Source organism: Athene cunicularia (assembly GCF_003259725.1).
Source record: "Athene cunicularia isolate RWA chromosome 3 unlocalized genomic scaffold, athCun1 chr3_part1, whole genome shotgun sequence".
Lineage (NCBI taxonomy): Eukaryota > Metazoa > Chordata > Aves > Strigiformes > Strigidae > Athene > Athene cunicularia.
The window spans coordinates 29393496-29420971 of record NW_020799097.1 but is presented as its reverse complement, the minus strand read 5'-3'; the positions used below and the strand labels follow the sequence as shown (position 1 = coordinate 29420971).

Sequence of the window (27476 nt, the reverse complement as noted above, 5' to 3'; positions counted from 1 at the left end):
TATTTTTCTTAGTATTTCACATTTTTCAGTGCTTAGCACAAAAATCACATGGGCTTTATAACTTACTTAAGACTAAAATAGAAAAAAAAATATTAAAGTAACACATAAGAATGACAGGTATGATTCTAATAATAAGATTCAGTATTTCAGTGATTTGGGTGATTTTTAAATAGTGGTTTTATCAGAACGATTCAGTTGTTGTAGCACTGTTTAGAAATTAGACATTCTACTGTATTTTTTCTACAATTCCAAATCCACATTTCTTACTTATTTTTCACCTTAGTCTTTCATGATGCTTACTATGATTGTTCATCCAATTAATATCAGAATTTGTAATCATATTGCAAACCTCCACTTACCCTCCAAAAGTGTTTCTTTGCTATGAGTTATGTTAACTAATACTAGACCAAGCCATGTATGTCCTTCAGACTAGGAAAAACAGGGTCAATTTCAGATTTTCTTCATGTTTCAGAAGTCAATTTTCTTTCAGTTGTGGAGCAACAGTCTTAATGCATTCACTGTTTTTTACATCCTGTGAAGAACGTGTAAATAGCTCATTAGCAGAAGGCTGAAAGGTAGTGTAGTTACTGGGACTTCAGTCTGCATAGATCTTGTTTTAGCTTGGTTTTCTTTAGTAAAACTGAAGATGAACAGGTATCCTGGGTTTCTGTTTTTTAAATTATTTTTATAAAATTAACTTGCTTATTTAGGATATGAATACAAACAGACTTGCATAATGAAAATAATGTCATAGTAAAAAATAGGAATAATCTAATTTTTTTTAATGAATATGTATGGTTATGTAAATGGTTAAATCAATAATAATTTAAAAGTGAAGCTTTAAAGTAGCAACTTGGAAAGGACTCTTAAAGTAACAAAAAAGGCTGCATAAATAATGTTAGAAACTCAATATGGTTTAGAGCAATTACAAATATGATTTCACAGATGCTTACATTTTTATGTTCACATTTATTTCACAAGGTTAAATGAACTGCTGTTAGCACTAACAAAATTAAGTTTCATGAAGGTTTTTTTGTAGGAAAAAGCCCCGCTTCCAACAGAACAGAATTTTGTGGTGTAAAGTTTTCTGCAAAGGCAAGAAGACCATAATTTTTCATGAGGGAAAAAAAAAAAAAAAAACAAAAAACAAAAAAAAACACAAAACAAAACAAAACAATCTCAAAGGCTAACCTGAGGTTTCTTGCTGGAGTTCATTTCCCATTATGTGTCAGTGATAAGTAGTGTTATAATATGCTCTTCCTCTTTGGCCTTGATGGAAAAAGAGTTGTGCCACAAGAAACATGGTCTGGCGGAAGAACTTGGAACACATAGAATAAAGAAAGGGAGATTTCTACATTTCCTTTTGTCTATTTCTGTTTCCAGGCAAGGTGGTTTTTGTCCTTCATGTAAAATAAAAACTGTAACAACCCTTCGATATGCCCCAACTCCATAGTATCTTTAAAAATTAAATTATTTCCATTGAAATCTTGCTCTGTACATGGGAAGAGTACCTGAAGCATATACCTGTATGGTAAAAATTCTGCTCAACGTACACATGCAAAGTACAGACTTGAAGATTTACCATGTTCATATTTCAGATCCTTGTTGTGTGTGATGAACCTTTTTCATTGTACTTTCTATTTGCCAGATGTTCAGCTACCATTTTCCAGTAAAGCAACTAGGGATTAAGGAAATGACTAATTTACAGTGTTGGAGAAGGGAAAATATGCAAATGCTCTTAAATAACACTTTCTTACCACACACATAGTTAATTGGATAAAGACATGCTAGTGTGTATATATTTTTATGGGTATATGTGCAGGAGATTAAAAATACAGGTTTTGACCCTATGTAGAGCTGATAAAGCCCACTCCTTATAAATACTGTGCTAAATATTGTACAAAGGAAAGCTGTGTACAAGGAATGGTGTTATTTGTGCATTTATTGTGTTCTTTAGAGGACAAGCAAAAGATAATTTGAAGGAACTCAAACACACCATTTATTTTAATCTGTCTACAATGGATAGTAATACATCATTACAGTAAATAAAGGGGAATGAATATATAAATAAGTATCAAACCCTATTCCTCCAGTCTCTTGCTTGATTCACTGCATACTTTTCACTGTGGAGCTCCCTGTCATTTTTGTTTTCCAGTGTACACTGTGCCCTGACTGGCAGTCCCACCTCTCTCAGCTTTTTGTCATATGAGAGATGTTCCAGTCTCTTAAGAATGTTATTGGCCCTTCACTGGACTCTTTCCAGTAGCTCCATCTCTCTCATACCGGGCAGCCTAGACCCGACACAGCACCTCAAGTGTGGTGTCTCCAGCGCTGAGCAGAGGGGAAGGATCACCTCCCTCGACTTGCTGGCAGCGCTCCTCCTTGTGCAGCCCGGGATACCATTAGCCGTCTTTGCTGCAGGGGTGCACTGCTGGCTCGTGTCCAACTTGCTATCCGCCAGGCCCCACAGGTCCTTCTCTGGAAAGCCTTGTATCTACCAATACCTTTTTGTCTGCCTATACTGATAATTTAATTTATTTTAACATGGCATCTTCAGTTACTGTACATGTACACTTAGATGAAATAATATATAAGTTTCTGTTAACGTGTACTGCAGCCATACAGGATATACATACATGTGCGTAATGTTTTGTGCTTGATGTGACAATCTGCGTGTAATGAGAAATCTGCAAAGCACAGAATTTCAGTAGCTGATTGATAGCTCTTTTTAGTGAGAGCAGAAAAAATACTGCTGCTTTCTGAACAAAACTGTTGGCAGCCTTCTTTCACTTCTAATTTTGTAATCCATTACTGGAAGAGTTTTTTGGAAGTAAGTCATGTTCCTGGTTTATGCGAAAATCTAATCTGACAATAGAACAGTTATTAAGAGGTGTCTAATAGGCACTTGTGGGTAAGGATTAGTAGTCCCCATTTTTGGCTTTTCTATTGGTTGCATCTTTTTTTTTCCCATTCTAACACTTGTTTTCACAGCACTGATGCAGAGAATTGAGGAAATCTTAGAAAAACTTTCCAAATTATTTAAGGTATTTAATAACTAATATGGGCGTGGCTATGATGTAATAGAAAACATGTAGGCTAGTAATGCAATTTGTCTCAAACATATTTTTTCTTTCCTTGGCCCAATTCCCAGAAAGTTATTTTCTCTTTCCAAGTTTTTCTCTCGGTAATATATTTAAAGGATATAAAATATTTTTTAAAAATCTTTCTATCTCCTATGTTAACCTTTGATTTACTGTAACTTAAAATATTTCCCACTTCTTGGGCTCATACTGCCAATTTTCTTCTCTCTTCAGGGAAAATGTTTTGCGGTTCTTGAGCCTGAGTTCAGGAGTACAGAGCACTAACAGTAAACTATCAATTCAGGGGCTTTTTGTCTGTTTTAACAGATGGAGTCCCCAGGTTGCAAGTTGTATTTAGTTGCATGCAATAGCTTCACTTGTGTAAAACACAGAGGACAAAACGTTACTTTCTTTTTTTGATTAGAATATGCAGTTAACTCATCAGTATATACTTAGATTTTTTTTTTTGCATGTCCAACCTGCTTTCATGCAATTATTTTTCTGCTGTTTTATTTTGTTCTATAAATAAGTTACTGACATTTCATATTTGCTAAAATGCCCTATCAACTCAGAAAGATACCTTTCAGTTTTATCTTCTGACTTCTAAAATTTGTCTCAGTGGGTTTGGAAAATCCATGTTACAGAAATCATGGGTGTGTCCCAAGCAAGTATAGCAACTGTGTTGCAATATGAGCACAAATGAAAATGCAGTTGGGAAATGCACTTATCAAAATTGTGCTATGTGCAAATTGGGTTGTGCAAAAGTTGATTTGACCAGCTATAGTAGAATATACATTAGATAATTTAATTACTGGAATTAGTGGAGCTGCTCCACACTATATGACACCTCAGAAAATCATACTGAGCTTGACTTTAAACCATTAACTTCCTTTCTTTTTTATTCTGTTATCTTTGTTCCAGTAAAATACTCTAAACTTTTAATTTGAGTGTAAAGGGTAAGAGTATCATCACAGAAATATCTGGGACAATTGCCCAGTATGCATTTCCTTCAGACTTTTGATGCTTAACTTATAACTTTTAAATTTATTAGGAAATTAAATAATTTCTTTTTACCATTAATGTAAGTTCACAGCCCATATCTCTTTGAAACACAATTGTCTCTGTTTTCAAAGTGCAGATTCAGTAATAAAATGCAGTAATATGATTTACAGACTGTAAACACCTGTAGATGCCACAATGCTCATGTTACACACTTGATCATCGTGCTATGGCAGTTTATTAACCCAATCAGCTTCTAAAATCCTAAACTCTTTTTGATGTCTGCTAATGTCTTCCAATTTACATGGATTTTAACAGGCTTTAAAATCCACCCTGAAAGCTGTTACAATATTTAGCAAGTAATGACATAATTCACATTAGTCATATTTACCATTCAAGTGTTTCCTAACTTTTGGTAGAAAGAAGCCTAGTTAGAAGCAAGCATGTTACAAAAGAAGCAATTAAAACTTTTGCTGAATGGAAGTGTTAGCATTGCTGCACCTACTTTTTTTTTTTTTTTTTTTTTTTTGGGTATGACATAGGCATGAAAAAGATACTTTATGCTTTTTACTTCTGTGAGACTACGTCAAACACCCCAGTGCATGCAGATATAAGATAATATTGAAGCTGGAGATAATATGGGAGTGTGGTTACAGTTTTGTATAATAATTTTGCAGTGTGACTGGATAGCTATATAATCCTGAAAAATTTCCATAATATATTATTTTGTAATTGAGCCCTCTTTGAACTGTGCGCTCAACAGTGCAACTGAGATGATTGTAAATACTGTGTTTTAGTCATGTCAGTGTAGTAGCTAAGCAGTTTTATAGAAAAGATAATATCTTTTATTATGAAAATTCGGAGGAGGGAGGAAGAGGTTGTAAAGGATTTGAGGGACACAGGTTGATTGTACAAAAAGGTAGACAATAAATATTGTTACATACCTACCTCATATCCTCTTTTCATCATGTTAGGTCAGACTATTAATGTATTTATAAATTTTCAATTTCTGAAATGGTGAAATACTTGTTAGAAGATAAAAACCACACAACAATCAGTAATAATACTTGTGTAATTGTATTAAAAATACAAGAAGTAACAGATTATTTATTTTACTTAATATATTACAGACATACCAATGTGCTTGCTTGCCTGGATGGGAAGGAACATTTTGTGAAAATGAATCAAATGAATGTAATTCGGTGCCTTGTAAAAACAATGGCACATGCATGGATCTTTTCAACAGCTATCGGTAAGCACTGCATCTTCTCACTGTATTGTTAAGTTCCAGAAATGACAGACTTACTTATCAGTTATTATTTTATTTCTCATCTTGGAGAATGGAATGTTATTACACAAAAATTATTGAATTATTAAAATTATTTTTAAAAAGCATCAATTCACAACACTTAGCAAGTAATCTAATTTGGAACTGTACTATGTCAAAGAAAATATAGTATCTCCTGCTGTCACATATGCCCTGTAAGCACAGGAGATGCTTTAAGAGTAAAAGTAGTGGGAGTGTAGTTGTACAGACATAGTTATACAATCTTAAAGAGTTTATATCATTGCTGCCACCTTGTGGCTTAAAATGACAACAAAATTCCTTTGGGAGAAAGCATGTGGATTTGACATTAACCAAATTATTTTTAACTTAAACCCCAATCTTTATTTCATGCATGAATTTCTGTTTAAAAATTATTTTCCTTCAGTGTTATGAGGATAAGGACTCAGTAAAAACTCTTGCAATCAGCTTCCGTTATTTGTAGCTAGGTTTTATCTATATTATAATGTCAATACTAGAACAGTATTATATCTGAATGTAAATTCTTAATAGGAATTGATATCTAATAGCTTCATAAAGAACACAGAATAATAACTGTACACAGTCTACACAGTCTAGCTGCTGTGAAGTGATTATAGTCCTGGTAACATAAATAATAATCAGAAAGAAAACCTACCACAGTTGAAAACAGACTAACAATCCCCCAAATATCCAAAGAAAGATTTAACTAAGATAAATAGTCTATATAATATAATACAATATAGTACAATTTTTTGCCTTAGTTTATGTTCAGAATTTAACTGACATACTTTGTGTTATCTTAGAACTGCATATTTATATAGTATTAGATGTCCTATTTTGGTAGAATATTTTCAGTCCAATAACAGAGAAAAAATAGCGAGGTTGTGAAAATCTATTAAAATATATTTAATTACTTTTTATTTACTTTTTAAAGTCTGTTGGGACATAAAACAATTTTGCTAGTTTTTGGGGGTTTTTTTTTTTGAAGTTTGTAGTTCTTTGTAGTCTACTAACAAAAAAACTTTATAACTGCATACTGTTTATGTCTGATTAGCTGTTACATTATGTCAATTTGAATTCTCACATGATATAATGGATTGTATAGGCAAATATACAGTTTCAGCATCCTCAAGGACAACTCTAAGTGCATGAATATTTTGCAACTATGTATCTTTAGTTGTCCTCACATTTTACCTATTTTTTCAGCTTCTGAAAGCATTATATATATGGCAGAAGGTAACATGGCTTCTCCTGATTTTATTCATAGCTGAATCATACATGAGCAAGTCCAAAGACTCCCTACTGTTTAATGAGAAAAAAAACTCTCTAAAAAGTGCATTTTCTGGATTTGGTAAATACTGAACTATTACAGAAAATGTTTACAAGGGAATTGTTTTGAACTGTAAGCACCACACGTATTTTTCCTTAGTGCTATTTGTCCTAGTTGACATAACAGAGCAGAAAAATTAGATGTTATCATTGGATCATCATATACAAGGGTCATGGTAAGCCAATCAAAACCAACTTCTTCAGAGATACCTGTAGTTGAAACTGGGATTTTAAGACTTGGCAAGCACAAGGAAAATAAAACTAGACCAATGTTTTTGTTGTATCATCTAAAGCAATTTCATTTCAATCATTAGAGTTCTTCTGGTTTATACTTACAGATGTTAAAAGACATTCTGCTTTTTTTTTCACAATTACTCTTACTTAGTAAAGTGTTGGTTTCTATTACCTTTCTGAACACTTTTCTCTTAAAAACTACAGTGACAAGACAAAGTGTTAATCTCATGGTAGCTAAAACAATGGCAGTAACTAGTATCTGATCCTGAGGACATCGAGCCATATCTTTAAATTAAATGGAGCTTTTAAAACAGCATAACTGGATTCTGACTGCCTAATAGGAAAGATCGTTGGCATTCTTGAGCTGTGCATAACCATTGTTTTGGACAAACACTAGTTGGTCTGGACGAAAGTCAAGACATGAACTGCTTTGAGAATGAACAGTAATGGACAATGCAGATTCCTTGCCTGTGGCTTGTTCTGTTGCCATTTATTTTCCTTGTGTAAGTTTTGCTGGCAACAATATTCAGAATTTTCTGCATTTCTCTGAAGTTAACCATACCACTGCTGGTATTTTGTATCACTTCTAACTTAATTTAAAAGATAGATACTGTAACTTTCTTTTATGCCTTTTATAATATTTATTAGTTTCCTTTCGTTAAGGATTTATAAATCCATTTGAAAGCATCAGTTCTTGAAAAACTAAGTAATTTATTGTACAACAGCATAAAAAAATATATTTTTGTATAGTAAAAAAAACCCAAACAAACAACAAAAAAAAAACCACCACCACAAAACAAACAGCTGAATATAATACAAAAGGAAATAATTTGTACCAAGTTTCAAATATGTAATGATGAGAATAATAATACAAACCCTGACTACTATTTAAAAATTTCACTTTTAAATTCATTTATTTATCTGGCACTACTCATTTTTGAACCTTGATTTCAAAACTTACTGCCAAAACTGAAGTATGCAAAAACTAAGTGCTTTTCTTTATGGATTCCATCATAGGAAAATAAATCATATGCCAACAGGAAAAAAAAAGCCTCAGTTACATATTTTTCTTTAAAAAATAACAAAAGTACTGAATCAATAGTTAAACTTTGTTAGAGGAGGTTTTGATATGATCCTGAGAGTGAGATTAAGACATAAATGAGGTCAAATGCCATACAACCAAGCTAGTTTTTATTATTAAAAGAGTAGTAGTGATAGGACAGAATGGAAGGAAAAGACAGAAATCAATAAAGCATCCAGAATAGAGTTGCAAGAATAGTCACCACCATGGATTCAGTGGTATTCTGCTGGTCCTCTGTTTTTAGCTCTTCAGTGGTGGGTGCACATGCAGCAAAGTTTTCTTTTAAGTTCATTGTATCAGCTGATCAGCATATCTGAACACATTTAGTTTTTCCTCTGGCCCCACAGGTTTTTGCTGACTTCATGCTTCTTAATGATCTGGCTTCTGGGCCAGAAATGCTCACCTCTTACCCGTTCATTAGCAATGCATCCCTGGTGTCTGGCATACACAACAGAGCCACAAATGGCTACACCATGGAGGCAGCGATAAACATTTTATTTCGTTCAGCCCATGTCTCCTCCTTTGAGGCTTATCTAAGGAGTTTGGCAAAGCAACTGCAAGGGAGTGGGAGGTGCATCCTTTGATACACTCCTACTTCCTTGGGTGACATTCCTTAGACTAATCCAAAGGCTGCAGCTTGCCCTTGAGATTTGCACAGATGCAAGCAAGCTTTGAGACAGTCATTTGACATTTTAGTCTCTCACAAGCTTAAGTTGTTAAATGTGAATAATTTGTTACATAATTCATCATAGAATCATAGAGTAGTTTGGGTTGGAAGGGACCTTGAAGATTGTGTGGTTGCAACCACCTACCGTGGGCCCACCTCTCAAGCCTGTCAAGGTCCCTCTGGATGACAGCTTCTCCCTCCAGTGTGTCGACTGCACCACACAGGTTGGTGACATCAGAAAACTTGCTGAGGCTGCACTCAATCCCACTGTCCATGTAGCCAACAAAGATGTTAATTCCCATTTCATTCCAGTTAATTTTTCTTCAGCTGATAAACTAAGAATTTTCTTTTTCTCCCTTGTCACTTTTCAGTTTGGCACATGACACAGCAAATAAATTAATTTAGAGCAGTTTCATGCATATGTTTTCAGTACCCTGTGAACCTCACTAATTCTCACGATAGCATAATCTCTCAAATTATGTTTCTGAACAGATGCATCCATTATAGTTGAATTCCTTATTTCTTCTCTATCCTATTGTATCATCTCTCCTGATACTTCTGAGGTTTTGCCCTAATAATATCAAACCCTAATTAAAGCCCTTGTGTCTTCTTTGCTGTTACCGGTTTACAGGGAAACTTTAAGTGAAAATCTTTTCAACTCATCTTGCAAAATAATAAGCAATATAGTTGTGTGGATGAACTTGTGTTTCTAATGACGTAGAATAGTTTAGAACTTGGCTGTAATCATTATGACATTAAAACTTGGAGAATTAACCAAGTGTCTTTCCATAGTACTCAATTCTTTCTGTATATTCACATTGACACCCAGAGATGCATGCCATTTGCCATTTTGTCAGTGTTCGTTGAGATTCTTTATAAAGAGTAAAGATTGTAAGTGTGTTGTTGCTGCTTTTTCTTTTTATAATGTACCAATGGACTTCTCCATACTAAAAAGGAAATTGGACTTACTTAAGTATATTTCCTTATGCCAGCTATTGAGCTTACATTTTTTTATAACACTTGCAGTGTTTGCCTCAGTAAAGTTATTCTTTTGTCAGTGGTTGAATCCATCCACTAAGATACCATTTTCTAATCCCTGTTTAAATTGAAGTCCAGTTCTATTTAAAACCTGTAATTTTTCATTTTCCCTCTTTTCTACTTTTGTTTTTAACTTTTTCCTCTTTAATAAAAACCTTCAAAAAAATACAGAGTACTCATCCTTACAGTATCTTGGTTCACTGATTGGTACTCATGCTGATTGTGTTAGTCTAACAGTGCCAGTCCTTACGTAGCACCAGAGCTCTATCCAGAAGCTCTACTCACTATGACTTTATAATAAAGAATAAATTCCTTTCATTGTAGCTTCAATGAAGATGTTTGTTACAAATGAATACATAGATGCATATATCATCGAGGAAACTAGTGATCTCTGTGATGGGAATATTTAAAAAGACTGACAAACTGCAAGTTCCAAATTTCAGAATGACTCTTTAGTGGATTGCTGATATTCATTAACATTACACATTGCTGAAATTCTTCATCACTATTAGTCACTATCATGTGATTAATCACTATCATGTTGCATGTACAACACCATTAGTCCTTACCATTAGTAACTTTACAGACTAAGATTACTTTTATTCATCTATCTATATTTGTATACTTGTTTATCACTTATCTTTATATAATCATGCAATACTATGGAACTGCTGCTGTTTAGTTAGCACTGCTGGCTGTGGCTGTTGATGGTTCTTGGCTGCTGAGGTCAAGGTAGTCAATCCCTAGAGTTCATCACTGAGGGAAGCAGGAACCACTGTGGCCTGTCTTGTTTTTTCCCTGTCTTTCCTTATCATCGATGTTTTATGCTCCTCTCAAAAAGAAAAGTGTGATCTTTTCTGCCCTTGACATCTTACTTTTGGAATCAGGACCCCTTCTTGTTTCACTTATTTTTGCTGACAGACATCTTTTCTGCCTGCTCATTCTTATCCTTTAGACTTTACTTCTGGCACCTATTTTCTTACACCCTATTTGTGTAGCTCTATCACAGGTCTCCATTTGCCCCTTCACAGTTATGGATATTATTTATGTATTTAAGCCTAGCTGTGTTACAAAATGCTGTAAGTGGTGTTACAGTATTATGAAACGTTTATTCATTTTCTCCAGTTATTTTATTGTGCTTATGTCTGGAACAAATATTACGTATAGTTCATTTAGCCTGCTTCTAAAATAAGTACACTTTTTTGGGTGCAGGGGTCCTCTTCTTTGGCTACATATGATACAGATCTGAGCTTTATCTAACTTTATGAGTGGGTCACGTGTAGGTACTCAATAAAAAAAATACAGATAATTCTGTAATGTTATTTGTATGCTTCTAATCCTAGGAGCTAGATTTTTCTTTACAGAGGTGATCCTCACACTAAAACATCTCTTTTTTACTAAATTCTGCAAAGACAAAATCTGGTAAATGACAATGTCACATTTAAATATGAGGCTTAAGTTCATTAAGCCTTTGTGAGAAATTACAGATAATGTGCAAAAATCTTGTCTCTATTTAATGGTCTTCATTTAAACTCTTTTTTTTTTTTTTTTTTGTTATTTATCCTGTCCTGTAAGAGGCCATGGTTTTCCTACCTCTGTTTAGACTCCAGTTGAAATAATGAGTTGTTTTTGTAGCAGAGGGTCTTTTGAGTAATTTCAGAACTCATCTCAAAGTGTGCTAGTCTTCTTTAGAAATGCTTCTTCAATTATTAATCATGCCCCAATGATCTTTCTTTATCTTTACTTAGATAATGATTTATGCCAGCTGACAGTTTTGGTAACCATACTGTTAACCAGAATTAGACTTATTCTGCCTCCTTCCTGTTACTTTTTTCAGTCCATTCCCAAATGCAGCATCTTTCCCTGTAGCTCCCCTCTTTGCCTCAGCATTTGAAGCCACATCTCTTTTTTCAAATAAAAAATAGGTTTTCATTAGGGTAACTGTCATCTACCTGTGCTGAGTTCTTAAAAAAAGACTAGTTTTATGTCATTAGAATGTAATCAGAGTTATGCACACCATGAACTTTAATTGTAGTACTGTTAGAGAAAAGCAGCATACTGTTTTCACTCTTTTCTTTTTCCCCTTCTGGAGAGGTTTTATTTAGAAAAGCAAAGTTAAAATCAGTCTCTGCATTTTCTGAGAAGTAAGAATTGTTCTGTGATAAGTTATATAAGCAGGTGATTCCTAATTTAGGGATGGTTGAGTAACAAAGATCTATAATTAGTATATTTTTAAGATATGCTTATTTCTAAATGAATGGATTTTAAACTAAGATGGAATTCAAAAGTAAATTGTGATATGATTATAATTTGAATGGTGAGTTCATTCTGCCTTCTGTTTTCACTGGCACTCCTTTAAACTGCTGCTATACTCTTTCTTACTTTTTCTCCCCCAGAAGCAATAAACAGCTTTTCCCACAGATGGGGACCAGCTTGGCATTTAATGGTCCCAGATGCCAAACTCTGGAACATTTTTTTGCAAGCAGCATCTGGCTTCTTAGCTGACATTTCTTCAAGGTTCTTTGGCCAGCTCTTCCTATCTTGCTGCAGAGACGTTTCCCAAAACATTTGTCTGTTGTGCTTATGACTTATCTTTAGTCCTGATTTGCAGGATTTTATTACATCCTAGTACCAAGTTATGTATGCGCCTCTTACTCAAAACCATCTTCAAAAGATTTATATGGAAAGTCATGAGATTTACTAATGAATTAACTCTAGATTATAGCTTCATCTCTGGTAATACTATTAACAACTGGAAATGTATAGTGTGCTGCTTGTTCTACTACTGTGAAATCAGCTTTAGGGTTTTTGTTGCCTTAGGCAAACAAAAAAAAAATATTGCTGGCCATCTCAGTAGTATCTACTAAAAAGTCACATTTTGCAACCCTTAGGGCATATTTTGGCCATTATTCAACAGTTTTCTTAAAGTTGGGATTTTTCAAAATCCCAGCAAAACATGAAATTTAAAACATCACACAGTAAGTAACTGGAAAATACCTTCCCCCCTCCGAAACCAGCCCATCAACTTTTCCTTCATGAATAGCAGAATTGCTACTCCTGGTTTATTTAATCACAAGGTGACATATTTTAAATAAATGTATTATAATATCTTTTGGTTATAGACACCTAAAAGAACATAAAACGATCATTAGATTAGTTCACAGATTAAATGGAGGGAGTACAAAACAGTTTCTAAAATAATGAGAGGCCTGAGTCATAGCTTTGAGAGTGTATGAAGTGCAATATTAAAGTTATCCAAACACAGTATTGCATTAGGGCAGTTAAATAGTTCCAATGTAAATAATGTACAAATACATGAGCACGGCTATCAGAGGCAGCTAACAGATGAAGCAGTTTACACAGCATCTTCTGGGCTCTGGCTTGACATACGCCAGATTTTCTGGGAACTGCTTTTGTGGTCATCAGAGGACTACTGTGACCTCTTTGAGGAGCTTCAGGGTACCTGCTGCTCCTGGGAAGGGATAGCTACAGGAGGCTGTGACTGCTAGCAAGCTGTAGTAGTTTCCCACAAGTTTTGTTGTCAAATTTTCTTGATTGATGGAGACTTTGAGCTTTTTGTTTCTAGCTGACTCCTCATTAGGGTGTGTCAAGCATCCTTTCAGCAAATGCTAGAAAGTGTGTATGTAACTACCAAGTTTAGGGCACAGCCAGCAGAGGCAGTAGTGTAGAAGGGGGCCGGAAACTCTGTTGTGGACACTATGCACTTAGATAGTGAGGTGCTACAGGGCACTATTCCTGACCATCCACAGGAGCAACTACCTCAGCACATTAGAGACCTCAAACCAGACTGAGCTCCTCAGGGGGATGTAGGTCTGCAGGCCTGGGGCTGCAGAGATGTCTGAGACCTACTGCTGAGGCTGGAACCAAAGGATACAGTGTGCTTGCCTGCAGGAGGTACTTGTGTGCTGGAGGAGGATCTGTGCTGCCAAGTACATATGCTGCAGGAGGCAGTTAGACTGCAGAGCTTCAGAGATGATGAGAACAACATACTATTCTCCAAGCCTACAGATATAAGAATATGAACTCCTAACCATAGTGAAGGAGGACCAGGCAAAGTTTGTGCTTAGGAGGTTTGGAAATGGAGATTCCAGTGATTATGAAGGCTGGAAGCTTTTGCAATTGACAACAGGATGAGGTCTCTTGTCCTGTCTGCAGCTCTGCAACTACAGAGTAGATTTAGTGACCTGGTAGTAGAGGAGGGACCAGAAGCTCTGTCCAGTGAAGCATCTGAATCAGCTGAACCTGATCCATGAGGCAGCACCGGGAGGCAGGGATGAGTGATTGTACTGGGAGACTCCCTAATGCAGGATCCTGCTGGGGTATATCATGAGTCCTGAGGCAGCTGTCTGATGGCATTGTGAGGCCGCTCTTGATTATCTTCAAAAGGTCTTGGTGATAGGAAGAGGTTCCTGATGATTGGAAGAAGGACAGAAATGGAAATATGCCAGAGAATGAAATGGAAAAGGGCAGAAAAATAAAGGGCCTGAAATGGAAAATGTCTCTGCTATATTCAAGAAAGGCAAGAAGGAGGATCTGGAAAACTGTGGACTAGTCAGCCTCACCCCAATCCCTGGGAAGGTGATGGAGCAAATAATCTTTGAAACCGTTTCCACACACATGTTGGGAAAGGAGGTGATTTAGAGCGTGGATTTATAAAGGGGAAAGCATGTGTGACAGTAACATTCGGTGGGATGACTGGCTTGACAAATAATAGGAGAGCTGTGTATATTGCTTATCTTTACTTTAGCAAGAATTTGGACACTATTTACCATAACATCCTCATAGATAAAACTGGCTGAACTGCCAGGCACAAAGACCAGCTGGTGGTTGGCCAGTGGTGGTGTACCCACAAGGTCAATAAGGAAGGCCAACAGCATCCTGGGCTGCATTAGGAAGAACATCAACATCAAGTGATCCTTCCCCTCTACTCAGTACTTGTAAGACACATCTGGAGGGCATGTCCTCTTCTGGGCTCCCCCAGTACAAGACAGACATGGGTAAACTAGAGAGAGTCCAGCAAAAGGCCACTAAGGTGATCCAGAGACTGCAACACCTCCATATGAAGAAACCCAGAAAGGTCTGGGAATGTTCAGCTTGGAGAAGAGAAGGCTTAGGAGGGTCATTGTGTGTAATACTGGCATGGGGAAAGGGGCTCAGGGATTGGGCACAGGTAAAGAGGACAGAGCCAGACTCTTCTCAGTGGTGCCCAGTCAAAGGACAAGAGGCAACATACACAAACTGAAATACAGGAAAGTCCATTTAAATGTAAGAAAAACCTTATTTTGCTGTTAGTGTGATTGAACACTGGAACAGGTTGCCCAGAAAGGTTGTGGGGAATGTCCGTCCTCGGACACAGCCAAAATGCAACTGGACAAGGGCCTGAGCAGCCTGCTGTGGTCCACCCTGCTTTGAGCAGGGAGGTTGAACTAGATGATCTCCAGAGGCTCATTCCAACCTCAATAATTTTGTGCATTTCCAGATTTTTTTGTGCGTGCTTATATGCATAGTTCCCTCAAAGTTGGGACATAAATAGGTGATATCGACAGCAAAATTGGACAAAAGTATACATAAAAATGTACAACGGTTACTCTGCACTTAGGGTAAATTCTTAGAGCACACGTCTTTTCTCAGACCTAAATTCCTTGACTAGAGAGTCACTGCTGAAGTGAAAATACACAGAAAAGTGGACACATGCAATTGGAAGGACACTATGAGTAAGGGCCAAAGAAGAAATCTGTCAGTTACCTGCAAGGATCAGCTTTAAAACTGTGCAAGCACACACTGAGCAGCCTGTGTGCTTGAACAGGTGAAGTGTGCTTGAACAGGTGAAGTGTGTATGAATGGGTGAATTCAGTACTCTGGTGAATGTAAAAGACATAAAAATTATTTGCATCTAAGGATGAAGAAAGATTAAAAATAGTAATAGTCAAATAGTTTTGCAGAGGTGGAAGAACTGACTCTGCAGGAGTCTGCCAAAACTGGGTTATAAAACCACATGGAGTTCCTTTTAAAAAAACGGAAGTGTTCAACAATTTGATTCAGAATTTACTCAAAGGCATTGATGCGAAGGAAGCAGAGGTTTGAAGAAACAGTTTGGACCATATCAGAATATTCCCATTCTTCATGTTTGAAGCTAAGATGGTGGTGCATTAGAAGGCAGCTATACACCCTACAGTGCTGGATGAAAGAGTGAAGAAAGCTTAAGGAGAAGTGCAAGAGAGATAGATAGATGGGTGATCATAATATTTGGTCTAATAAATAAAAATGATAGAAAAAAAAAAAAAGCCCTATTGCCTTAAATTGAAGTGACAACAGGTAACACTCTTTCTTTGACTATTTTTAAAAATTTATTTATTTTGCCATACATTACATTAGAGTATGTAACTTTTCATACTTGGCATTTTTCTGCCTGGCAGATCTTCAGTGAAAGACATACCCCCATCATGTTATATAGCAATGACATTACTGTGTTTATTTTTAGGCCCCTCCCTACAAAAAGGACATTGAATGACTCGAGTGTGTCCAGAGAAGGGCAATGGAGCTGGTGCAGGGTCTGGAGCACAGGTCGTACGGGGAGCGGCTGAGGGAACTGGGGGGGTTTAGTCTGGAGAAGAGGAGGCTGAGGGGAGACCTCATCGCCCTCTACAGCTCCCTGAAAGGAGGCTGCAGAGAGCTGGGGATGAGTCTCTTTAACCAAGTAACAAGTGATAGGACAAGAGGTAATGGCCTCAAGTTTCACCAAGTAAGGTTTAGACGAGATATTAGGAAGCATTTCTTTCCAGAACGGGTTGTTAGGCGTTGGAATGGGCTGCCCAGGGAGGTGGTGGAGTCCCCATCCCTGGAGGCGTTTAAGAGTTGGGTTGATACAGCGCTGAGGGATCTGGTGTAGCTGGGAACTGTCAGTGCTAGGTTAATACTCGGACTATGTGATCTTCAAGGTCTTTTCCAACCTAGATGGTTCTGTGATTCTGTGACATTAAAATTAACATTCAGTGGCTAGTCTTCTGTAGCTACAATTCTGGGCAATAACAAAAGTGCTTCCACCGCTAAATATTCTTTAGAGGGGTGAATGAGAGAATTATAACTAAAATGGATAGAAATAGTGAACAGAAGAATAGCTGAAAAAGTTTTCAAGACAGACTTCACTACTGCATTATTTCTTATCCAAAACTGTTATAATGCTTCTGTTACTGATGATTCATAATAGACTCAATTTTGCTTGTTCTTTTGTCCTTCATTAAATAGTTCCCTAAAAACATAATCACGTTTTTTAATTTGGGAAAACAGTAATATCGGAAGTTTAAACAAACAAACAATCAAACAAACCAACCAACCAACCAAAAATGTTGCTGACAGTTTAAAAGTGGCTCATTAGAATTGAATGTGAAGACTGCCATTGTTAGCTACAGATTAGATGATTAGATATTTCATGCATCAGAAGTGTCTAATACATGCACAAAGGAATAAAATTTAGAAAGGATTATGGACATTGCAACTGACATTATATCCTGTTGAACCATGGAGAATGGGTAATAAACAGTTCCACATAAAAGGACAGGATGTAGATCCCCATTCACTTTACTATAAAATCTGGTTGTTGTTTTTTTTTTTTTCCTTTCATTTGAAAGGTTATTAGTAAAACCTACACGTTGCACTTGTTAGAACAGATTTCCTAAGTTTCATAAGTATTGTTCTTTTTACCTACCTTCTTAAACCAATTCTACAGTTGTTAAGAGTCAATTTTTTTGTAAATTAATTGTGTCAGTTTTAAGGTGTTGCCTGTGTTTATTTTGTACTAAAATAACTTTGCAGGCAAAACAAAAGCAAGATTTCATCTTCAATTATGAGGCTTTTTCTTTTGAAGTAGAGAAAGGTTTTTAGATAATGGCAGTCACAATTTCCTTATTATTAACAATGTACACGGCTATTTTGCAGACAGCATTTTCTCTGTTTTGGGAGATAAGAGGAAGAAAATGAATCCTGACTATATATTTAGCTATAGTCTAGATGAGTACATTTTAGTTATGTCAAGCAGTTCAGCAGTGAAATACCATCTAACCCAGACAGCACTGATTTCCTTTACTGGTGCTTGGATGCCTTAAATGAGTAGATTGTATTACTGTCATTAGGGCACTGCAATGATGAAGATAACATATGTGAAAAAGAATTCTGCAAGACTATTAACAGAATAGAGTAAAATCTATCCTTTGTGAAACTGGCAGTATATGGCCTATAGCTAATGAAGTAAAAAGAAAGAGAGTTCTGTTTTGTTTTGTTTTTCCATTTAAGACATGGTAAAAGACATTATTACTTTTCTTTTATAAAATAAATTTTCTTTAAAAAGATTGGGCTAGCAACCACAAAATTGTTTTGGGTGAAAAGTATAATTATATATTTAGAAAGTACATGTTTGAAGAAGTATGAATTATTCAGCTAAAGCAGTTGCATCTTTGAAATGGTTGTGTATATATGATAGCACAATATGAGATATATGAAATATGAAACATGTACAAATTATGTGAAATTATTCTAGTATAAGTAAACTGTTCACAATACATAATTAGAAAACCAAGATCATATTCCCCACCACTAGTTTCTATGGACAATCAAATTTTAGTTGTCTTTTTGGATTTGCCTGGAATTTAAACTGTTGTGTTCTGTTAGATCAAAGTAAGTATTATAGGAAAGTTTAATGAGACTGCAATTACAGATAGTGCACTCTTAGAGGTTCTTTATAAAGCAGTGCTTGCTCTTCAGCAATAGAAACAGACTAATGCAGGATCTGTAATTATCATATTTGCTTCCACCAAATGCCAGTTTGGATGTGTGAAAAAAATCTATCACAGTTATAATAGGAAACCTTTATCTTTGAAGGTCACAAATAGAGAAAAGGGAGCACAAATACAAAAGTCACACCTCTCAGCATCCATAAGGATTGTCTCTTAGGCTTGTTCATTTCCTATCTGGAAGGAGCAGTCATAAAATTTTCATAGGTTTGCTCTATTGAAATAACTCAGTGAGACAGCCATAGTAGGAATGTTTGCATTCCAGTAGATATCAAAAATAATTTAAAATAATTTTTGTTGTTTGCTTTTATAGCTTTATATTAGAAAAATAACCTTTTAAAGGATAAAGCTAATTTTGAAATGCAGGTTTCCAGGACATGACGAGTCAAATTTTGCTTTGTAACAGAATCAGTAGTAGGAAAATTTCTATCTCATCTTGTGACTGCAGTATTTGAGCAGCATATTGAGAAATGCTGTTTGAGTTGAACTTAAAAATGCTTATTTTTGCTCTTTTCCTATTGTGTATATGCTTGGAAGTTGTGGTACTCCTTTATGAAATGCTTCATGGGCTTACATAAATAATTCTTCTTAAGCAAGGCCTGTGTGAGGTGATCTATGTTGAAGTTAGCATTATGAGAATTGTTCACATGCTAAGTGATTCACCAGATAAACTTATGTATAATTGACTGCTGCTGAGTGTTGAAAGTGCTTGAATAATGCTCTTAAAATGTATAAACGTTAGTACTTATGTCACCGAAATCTGGGATAAAAATAACTTATACCAATATGATGCAGATAAGCAGACACTTCTTTATTGATGGACGGATGTGTAGGGGCGTGCTCTCACCAACAACATGTGCCAGACACCAGAGTTATACATCTTATATAGAACTTACTTATTCATTGTCTTAATACATAAACATGCAACTTCCAAGAAATCATTAACATATTCTCCTCCTACTTCCGATTCTGTGCAGTAGAGGTTAGAAATGTCTAGTAATGGGTCTGGGTTGTAATGGGAGTCCATGAGTCGGTGTTCGCGATCTCCCCCTGCCGGAATTACCTTTTTGCTTAAGGACGCGGTTTTCTTGGCAGGTACCTGCAAGCTGTTACGGTTACTGCCCTCAGTTCCCATTAATCCTGGACCTTGACAACTACTTGCATTCTTCTAGTCCTATGTATGTATTATAAATCAGTTTACAAATCACCTCATGTTTTGTTACCTAGGTTCTAACCGTTCCTACTAAACAATTATGACCAGTCCCTTCAGCCTTGGTACAGGGCTGTACAGGGGATTTTAGAGTAGCAGTCAGTTGCTAGATTCAAAATACAATATATGTAAAATTATTTCTACTAAAATATCCCTTAATTCTATATTTATATTAAAATCAAACAGTTTAATTTCAATTGATAATAAAATCAGTAACACTTATGCTTAAGTGATGTTCTGATGCCCTGATGTATTCTGCTGTACTAAATACTACAGTTGTCTTTGGTTATCAGTTGTTTACACACACCTAATTGGTTCACGGAATGGGAAAAAACAAAACAACAACAACAAAAAACAACCAAACCCCCCCACATTAATCCATTTGTTCAAAGACATGAGGTTTTATGCCATTGCTTCCATTCCTGGATTTCATAGTGCTTTGATGCCAGGCTGAGCCAAAGACATACAGTTTCTTCTGTGATATACCTCCTTGGAGCTCGAGTACATCCAACGTAAAGATCAAGTGACAATCCTGAAAGTAGGTTAAAAAAAGAGGCATGAAAAAAAAAAAAAAAAAAAAAAAAAAAAAAAGCTGATAAAGACATCTTGCTTAAATGACAGAAGTGTTTGCAGAGTTCAGAAATAGTCAGAAACGTGAGGGAGAGGAATGTTTCTTTGTCTCATCTGTTCAAATCATTACACAGAGGTCATTTTCATAAACTTCTCAATTGGTGTGCATTACATTCAATTATTTTTCCTGTCAAATTTTCTAAATGTCTCAGTAATCTATCCTCAGGGTTAAATTCGTATTGCTCATGCTTCATAAAATTTCAGAGTTGTGGCATGCCATCTACCATTTCATGTTGCTGTGCTAATTATTGCTAATAAAGATTAGCAATTGTAATTACCTTTACTTGGTCTTCTTTTGTTGCCTGTGGTGGAAGGAGCAGACCAGGAGAGATCTCCTTTACTCTCCAAGAGTCAAAGTACCTTCCGTTGTTTGCACTCTACCTGAAGAGTTCATTTTTCTTTTCTGTAATCAGTGCCATCTTTATATACTAGGTGAAGAGCTTTGAGATCAATTGACAGAACCACCGTTGCATTGCTAAACTTTCCAAATTTAACAAATATCTGTTCTGCAGGGGCTGTTACCTGCTTGCAGGTAATAGCTCCTATTTTTTCATTTCAGCATTCTTCTTCCTTTCAGGTTTCTCAGGTCAAAGAGGACTTGTCTCAGAATCAGCGTACTAAAGCACAGTAAGAATTACCTGCAATTCTCAGAAAATATCAGAACAATATGAGCTAAAATAAGGCATTGTTGTGGTTTAACCTGGCAGGCAGCTTAACACCACACAGCTGTTGGCTCACTCCCCCCACAGTGGGATGGGGGAATTGGAAAAAAGGTAAAACTCATGGGTTGAGATAAAGACAGTTAATAGAACAGAAAAGGAAGGGAAAATAATAACAATGACAAAAGAATGTACAGAACGAGTGATGCACAATGCAGTTGCTCATCACCTCCTGACCAATGTCCAGCCAGTCCCCGAGCAGTGGGCCACCACCTCCCAGCCAACTCCCCTCAGTTTTATTGTTGAGCATGACATCATACGGTATGGAATACCCCTTTGGCCAGCTTGGGTCAGCTGTCCTGGTTGTGTCCCCTCCCAGTTTCTTGTTCCCCCCAGCCTCTGCTGGCGGGGCAGTATGAGAAGCTGAAAAGTCCTTGACTTGTTGTAAACACTGCTCAGCAACAACCAAAACATCAGTGTGTTATCAACATTATTCTCACCCTAAATCCAAAACAGCACTGTACCAGCTACTAGGAGGAAAATTAACTTAATCCAAGATGAGACCAGGACAGGCATTGAATTAGTTTCCATATCAACTAGGTACTTTACACTGAAATCTAGTAGAGATTAAGAGATTCTAAGGGGAAATCATGCCAAAGGTACCAATTTCCATAGGTGCAGCAAGAAAACCAGTACTGTCAGGTTTATCATCAAAGACTTGCATTAAATTAAGATGGAGAAGCACAAGTAAATTGACAACTAGGGAGATGGAAGACTTTTGTTCAGGAATGCTTGAAAGATGGAGCCTCTTCCAGGTAGTTTATTTATTCAACATCTGAGCTCTAACAGATTAGCTTTATGTAACATCAGCTTCTTGGATGCAGCATGACAATGGATTCCCTCTGATTCGTGAAAAAAATGAAATAATACTTCTTTTTTCTCTACCAAAATGAATCACTACCATCCAAGATACTGGAGGTAGATTCTTTACTTACTATTGACCATAACAGTGATTCACAGATATTGTGTTTTTGCAAATGAAGGTTTTTCTCTCTGGCAGACTCAATCTTTGGAGATTTTTAAAACAAGTTGTAAAAATAATAAAAGTACAAAATCATCCCAGCAAAAAATAGGAACTTCCTTCTTCTAAATTCCCCAAGTTGTATCAGAAGGGTATCACAGTCACATGAAAATTTTGGAATGCAGATTAGCAAATTAAAGTTATCCTGCTAAAAAGGATGCAAATTGTGTATTTTCCCTCTGAGGGATGGAGTCTTGAGTTACCTTGTTGCTGTTGTACTGGTTGTTGCTGATGTGGGATGAAGGACACATATAGTCAAGGAATGCAGCTCTTGATGTTCTTGACAACACATGGTAACATAAAAAGGAATGAATGTCCTTTTCTCTTTTCATTTTGTCCAGAATAGAAGGAAGTCTAGAGCAGGTTTCCTCAGTAGATGATGTTACTCAAAAGAGCAGTTTCACACTCCAGAACGCACAGAGACCCTGTATGGTTGTCTGCAGTAATTTGAAAAAAAAAAAACAAAAACAAAAACACAAAACAAAAAAACAAAAAAACACTGCTCATCAGAAAATCATTTTACACACTGAACACAAATTTAGACAGATCTTTCTTTGTCTTTACCCTACATTGTGTGCTAACTTGCTAAACTGCATTCCAGAATTTTCACATGAATATGATACCCTTCTGATATAACTTGGGGAATTTAGGAGAAGGAAGTTCCTATTGTTTTAATGGATGATTTGGTAGTTTTAATCTCTTTATAATTTGTTTTTAAAATCTTGAATATGGTAAGTAGCTTTTCTTAGCACCCTTGATAATAACCAAAAGTATAGAGGAAAAAATTTTAAAAAAACAAACAAAAAAAACCCCTCCCAAAAACATTAAAAACTTTTTTGTAATTTTAAATTAATTTCTGCTGCATCTAAAACAGGATTTTCAGGAGGTAGGGCTGATGGGAAGGCACTTTACCAATTGTTTTCTACATGGTCAGAATCTATGAACAAGACTGTTGATACCAAGCCATATTGTATTTTATGGTTCTAAGCCATATGACCAGAGTGACAGCAATAATGCTCAGTTTTACTTATTTTGTTGTCTTCCTTAATTAAAAGTATTCGAAGTATTCACTGCTTGTGCTTTTTCAAACACAAACTTTCCTTCTAATGTGACTGCCCTCTAGCGACAGTTTTAGTGGTGATTTTTAATTATTTTAATGTTTCCCAGACGAAACAGAAAACAATGTAATTTCATCAGGCTTTGTAGATAGGAGGATTTGCTGCAAAATCCTTCTTGAGATAAATATGGAAATAGTTTGACTGATCTGAAAAGGAACTTGGTGAACCTCATCTCTGTGATCCAGTAGTCTGAAAGATGCATCCAGCCTGAAGATGTATCTTGTATTTTGATTAAGAAAAATGGGGGGGGAAAAAAAAAAAAAAAAAAAAAAGGCTGCATTTAAAAATTGGAAGTTGAAAGTTAAAATGCACTCTGTAGGACATAAAATTCAGTTTCCTTAAACCAGAAATGTGTGCATTTCAGCTGAATTAGAGCTTAAAGTAAAAGCTGAACTATAGCTTGCTTTGTCATTGAGCTGAACATTCCCTTGTGATTGTGTGAACTCATTGCTTCAGATAGAGAATTAAGGAAAAAATGTCTGGAAAACAAGCAAATGCAACTTTGTTTACTTGTTCCTCTGAAACATTTTTTCCTGAATACACAGAATATTAGGAATAAATTTTAGTTATTGTTAGCAAAAGGAAGAATGTGAGCAGAGCATTATGGGAGCAAAAGGATACAGATCAGATAAATATATCCTAAAAAAAAAATGAGTAAAAGGACAAGGATAAAAAGGCTGAAGCAATTAAACTGAAAGGGAATCAAAACTACCTCAGCCCTCTGAAGTTTTTCTGTATGTGTCAAACATGCAAATTATACACTATTATAGTAGCAGAAATATAAACTTTTTATCACTCTTACCAGCAATGTACCTCCCAGATGCTTTTTTTTTTCTCTACTTTGCGGTCAATATCTGCTTCTATTTCCAGCTTTAAGAACAAGCCGAAGGGGTTCAGCATATTGTATTTGCAGAATTTATTTATCTATTTGTATTCATGTTTTCTGTGGAAAAGGGTTGATCCTTCTGATATTTAATTCAGAAATCTAAAACCAGAAAAAGATGTATCAATCTGTCTACAGAATGAGAAAATACAAATAGCTTTTTTTAACACGTGCATCAGGAATATCTTCCAAAAGTATAGTTCTAGCTTTTGAGAACAGTAAAAAAATGAGGAGAAATCAAGCAGTTGCTGTGGAGTCTTCTGTTTATGGTATACTTTGAGTAGGACATGATGAAAATTAAACAGTTGCATATCTGATACACTTCCATTTTATGCCTGCTTTTTTAAAGAAAGTTATATGTATTGCTTTAGCACTCGGGAATATGTAAAGCTAGAGGGAATTAGTATTAATTATTTTGGTTATAATTATTAAGATTACATAAGCTCTATCAGATCCACAAACCAAAAAACTCTTAAAACCATTTCTTCTTCAGTTCTATGAGAAATTTATATGAAACTGTTTACTGCTGGACTACCTTTTTAGTAAAGGAATACATCTGCCTCTGAAATATCAGGGATTCATAGCATATCAGACTGAAGAAGATAACATAGATAAAAAACAAACAAAAAAAACCCAAATAAAAAAAAATCTATGGATTTGAATGTTTAAAAGTAGCTAAATTATTTAGACTGTTAGGTAGTATTTTTAAATTTGAGGAAAATGGTTTGTCCAGATAGTTTTTAGTGTGTCTGATAGAGAGCTCTTAAGTTCGTAAGCCTACCTGCACTATTCACTTTACAGCAAATGATGGCTGAGATAGTGCAGTACTTCCACAGTGCCCAGCACCCCTTACAACAGTCAGGTGGACCTCGGGGATTGGTTGTACACCTGCACTGAACTGTATGATGCACTTCAGGAGCTTGAAGTAGAAAGCACTGGTGTGGAAAAGATCTTCCTGTTATTCATATTAACCAAAAGTTTTCTGTCACACCTCAGAAAAGGGCAATGAGTGAGCAAGTTTATAACACAGCATTTTCATTTCCGGAGTTAATTGGTCCTGCCTTCTTAACCACAGCAATAAAAGAAATAGGAATTTTAGTCTTTACCATTAGTAACCTTTATGACTTTGCCTCAATCATTTAAAAATTCTACCCCATTGCTGCTTCATAAAGTTTACTATGTATGTCCCATGTTAAGAATATGTAAAAAAAGGGCAGAATAATACCTAATATTACTCTTGCAATGCGGAACAGACTAAGAAACTAGTTTCATCCTCAGTCTTGGGTGCTTCCCTGTCACAGGTCACTTCCTTCTCCTGGGCTGTCAGATGTAGCCTGGCTGTGGACTCCAGCCCTCCCAACACGAAGGGCAGTGTTTGTCAGTCAGTGACTGCAGGGGAGAGGGGGTGTCACCCACTCCTACAGGGGCTATTCCCAGAGTTGAAGCTAGAACAGGAGTTCAAATCCAATCATGAAATCCATGTCTCTCCAGTTTAGAGGCAAGGATGTCATGTGGGACAGGGTCAAAAGATTTGCACAAGTCCAGGTAGATGATGTCAGTTGCTCTTTCCTTTTCCACCAGTGCTGTAACCCAGTTGTAGAAGGCCACCAAGTTTGTCAGGCATGATTTGCCCTTAGTGAAGCCATGATGGCTGTCACCATTCACATCCTTATTTTCCATGTGCTTAGTACAGTGTCCAGGAGGATCTGCTCCATGATCTTCCCAGGCACAGAGGTGAGGTTGGTAGTTCCCAGGGTCCTCCTTTTTAACCTTTTTAAAAATTGGCATGATGTTTCCCTTTTCCAGTTACTGGGGACTTCCCCTGACTCCCATGACTTTTCAGCTGTGATGGAGAGTGGCTTGGAAGCTACACCAGCCAATTCCCTCAGGACCCTGGGGTGCATCTCATCAAGTCTTATGAACTTAGGTATGTTCAGGTTCCTTAGGTGGTCTAAAACTAAAACCCTGCCATGAGGTTCAGAGGCTTGAGGGATGTGGGAAGAGAGATTAGCATTGAAAACTGAGGCAAAAAATATGTTGAATATCTCAGCCTTCTCTGTGTTGCTGTCACCATTTTCCCTGTCTCATTTATCACAGAAGTACATTTTTTAAAATGTTCATTTTCTGGCCAACATACTGGTAAAAGTCCTTCTTATAATTCTTTTAATCCCTTGCCAAATTCAGCTCCAAATATGCCCTTGCTTTCCTAATCCCTTCCATACACACCTGGGCAGCATCCTGTATTCTTGTTCCATTGCTGGTGCATTTCCTTCTTACATTTCAGTTTGTCAAGCAGGTCCTTTACTAAAGCCATGCTGAGCTTCTGCCTTCCTTGCTTGATTTCTTATATGTGGAAATCAAGAGCTGTTGTGCTCTAAAAAAAAAATGTTCTTAAAGAGCTGCCAGTTTTGTTAAAGTCTTTTGTCCGAGGACATCTTCCTAGGGGGTTCCATCTATTAGTTCCTTAAACATCTGGAAGCTTGCTCTTCTAAAATTCAGGCTTCTAACTCTAATCATCAACTGGCCCCTATCTCTCAAGATTCTGAATTCCATCAGGGCATGAGCATTTCAGCCCAGGCTGCCACCAATCTTGGCCTCAATTATTTAATCTGTGTCACATTTGGTTGGTTACAAATGGAGAGATCTAGGAAGAAAGTAGAGAAAGAATAATGGAATCACAGAATCATCTAGGTTGGAAAAGACCTTGAAGATCATCTAGTCCAATCATTAACCTAATAGTGACCATTCTCAACTCCATCATATCCCTAAGTGCTATATTCCTAAGCGCTAAACACTGTCAACCTGAAATAATAATGGAAGTGAAGGAGGCTCACATGAATTCAAGCGAGAGAAGGAGAGACATGGGTGGAAATTTGAGGAGGACATCTAGGATTGACATATGAGAATGGAAAACTAGTAGCAGTAGAAGAACATCAGAGAGAAACTCATAAAGGCTTTTGCAGGTGAAAGCTGGTGGAGTATGTAAGATGGGTCAGATAGCCTGAGGAAGAAAGAGTGTGTTAAGCTTTCAGAGAATATAAAAAATGTTTATGGGAGGAAAGAGTGAGAAAAACTAATATTTGAAGCCTCTGTGGTGACTGGAGGTCTATGTTTTGGGAGCTTTGTCGTGTGTATTGGTGCTCTAAGTTCAAAGCTGTGCATGTACTGAAAGGGAGCTCTCATTTTACTACTTTAGATGGCCCAATAGCCTCTAGCTTACAAGGAATAAATTCATCACTGAGCACTGTGGTTTTTCAGGCTGTTAGTGGATTGGATTGAACGCACTAGACAACATGAACTCTTACTGTAGAATGAACCATTGTTGCATATCTTCTATAGCTAAGAGGCCAACCT

The 27476-nt window shown here is 36.4% G+C and overlaps 1 protein-coding gene across 2 annotated transcripts in view; it reads left to right on the top strand.

The window, feature by feature from the left end:
* Positions 1-27476, top strand: part of EYS (eyes shut homolog) — a 1023641-nt gene that overhangs the window by 462659 nt on the left and 533506 nt on the right. For both annotated transcript variants that reach the window (XM_026844748.1, XM_026844747.1), the window contains one exon: positions 5210-5331. In XM_026844748.1, the coding sequence (XP_026700549.1) occupies positions 5210-5331 (122 nt within the window). The remainder of the gene's footprint in view (positions 1-5209; positions 5332-27476) is intronic.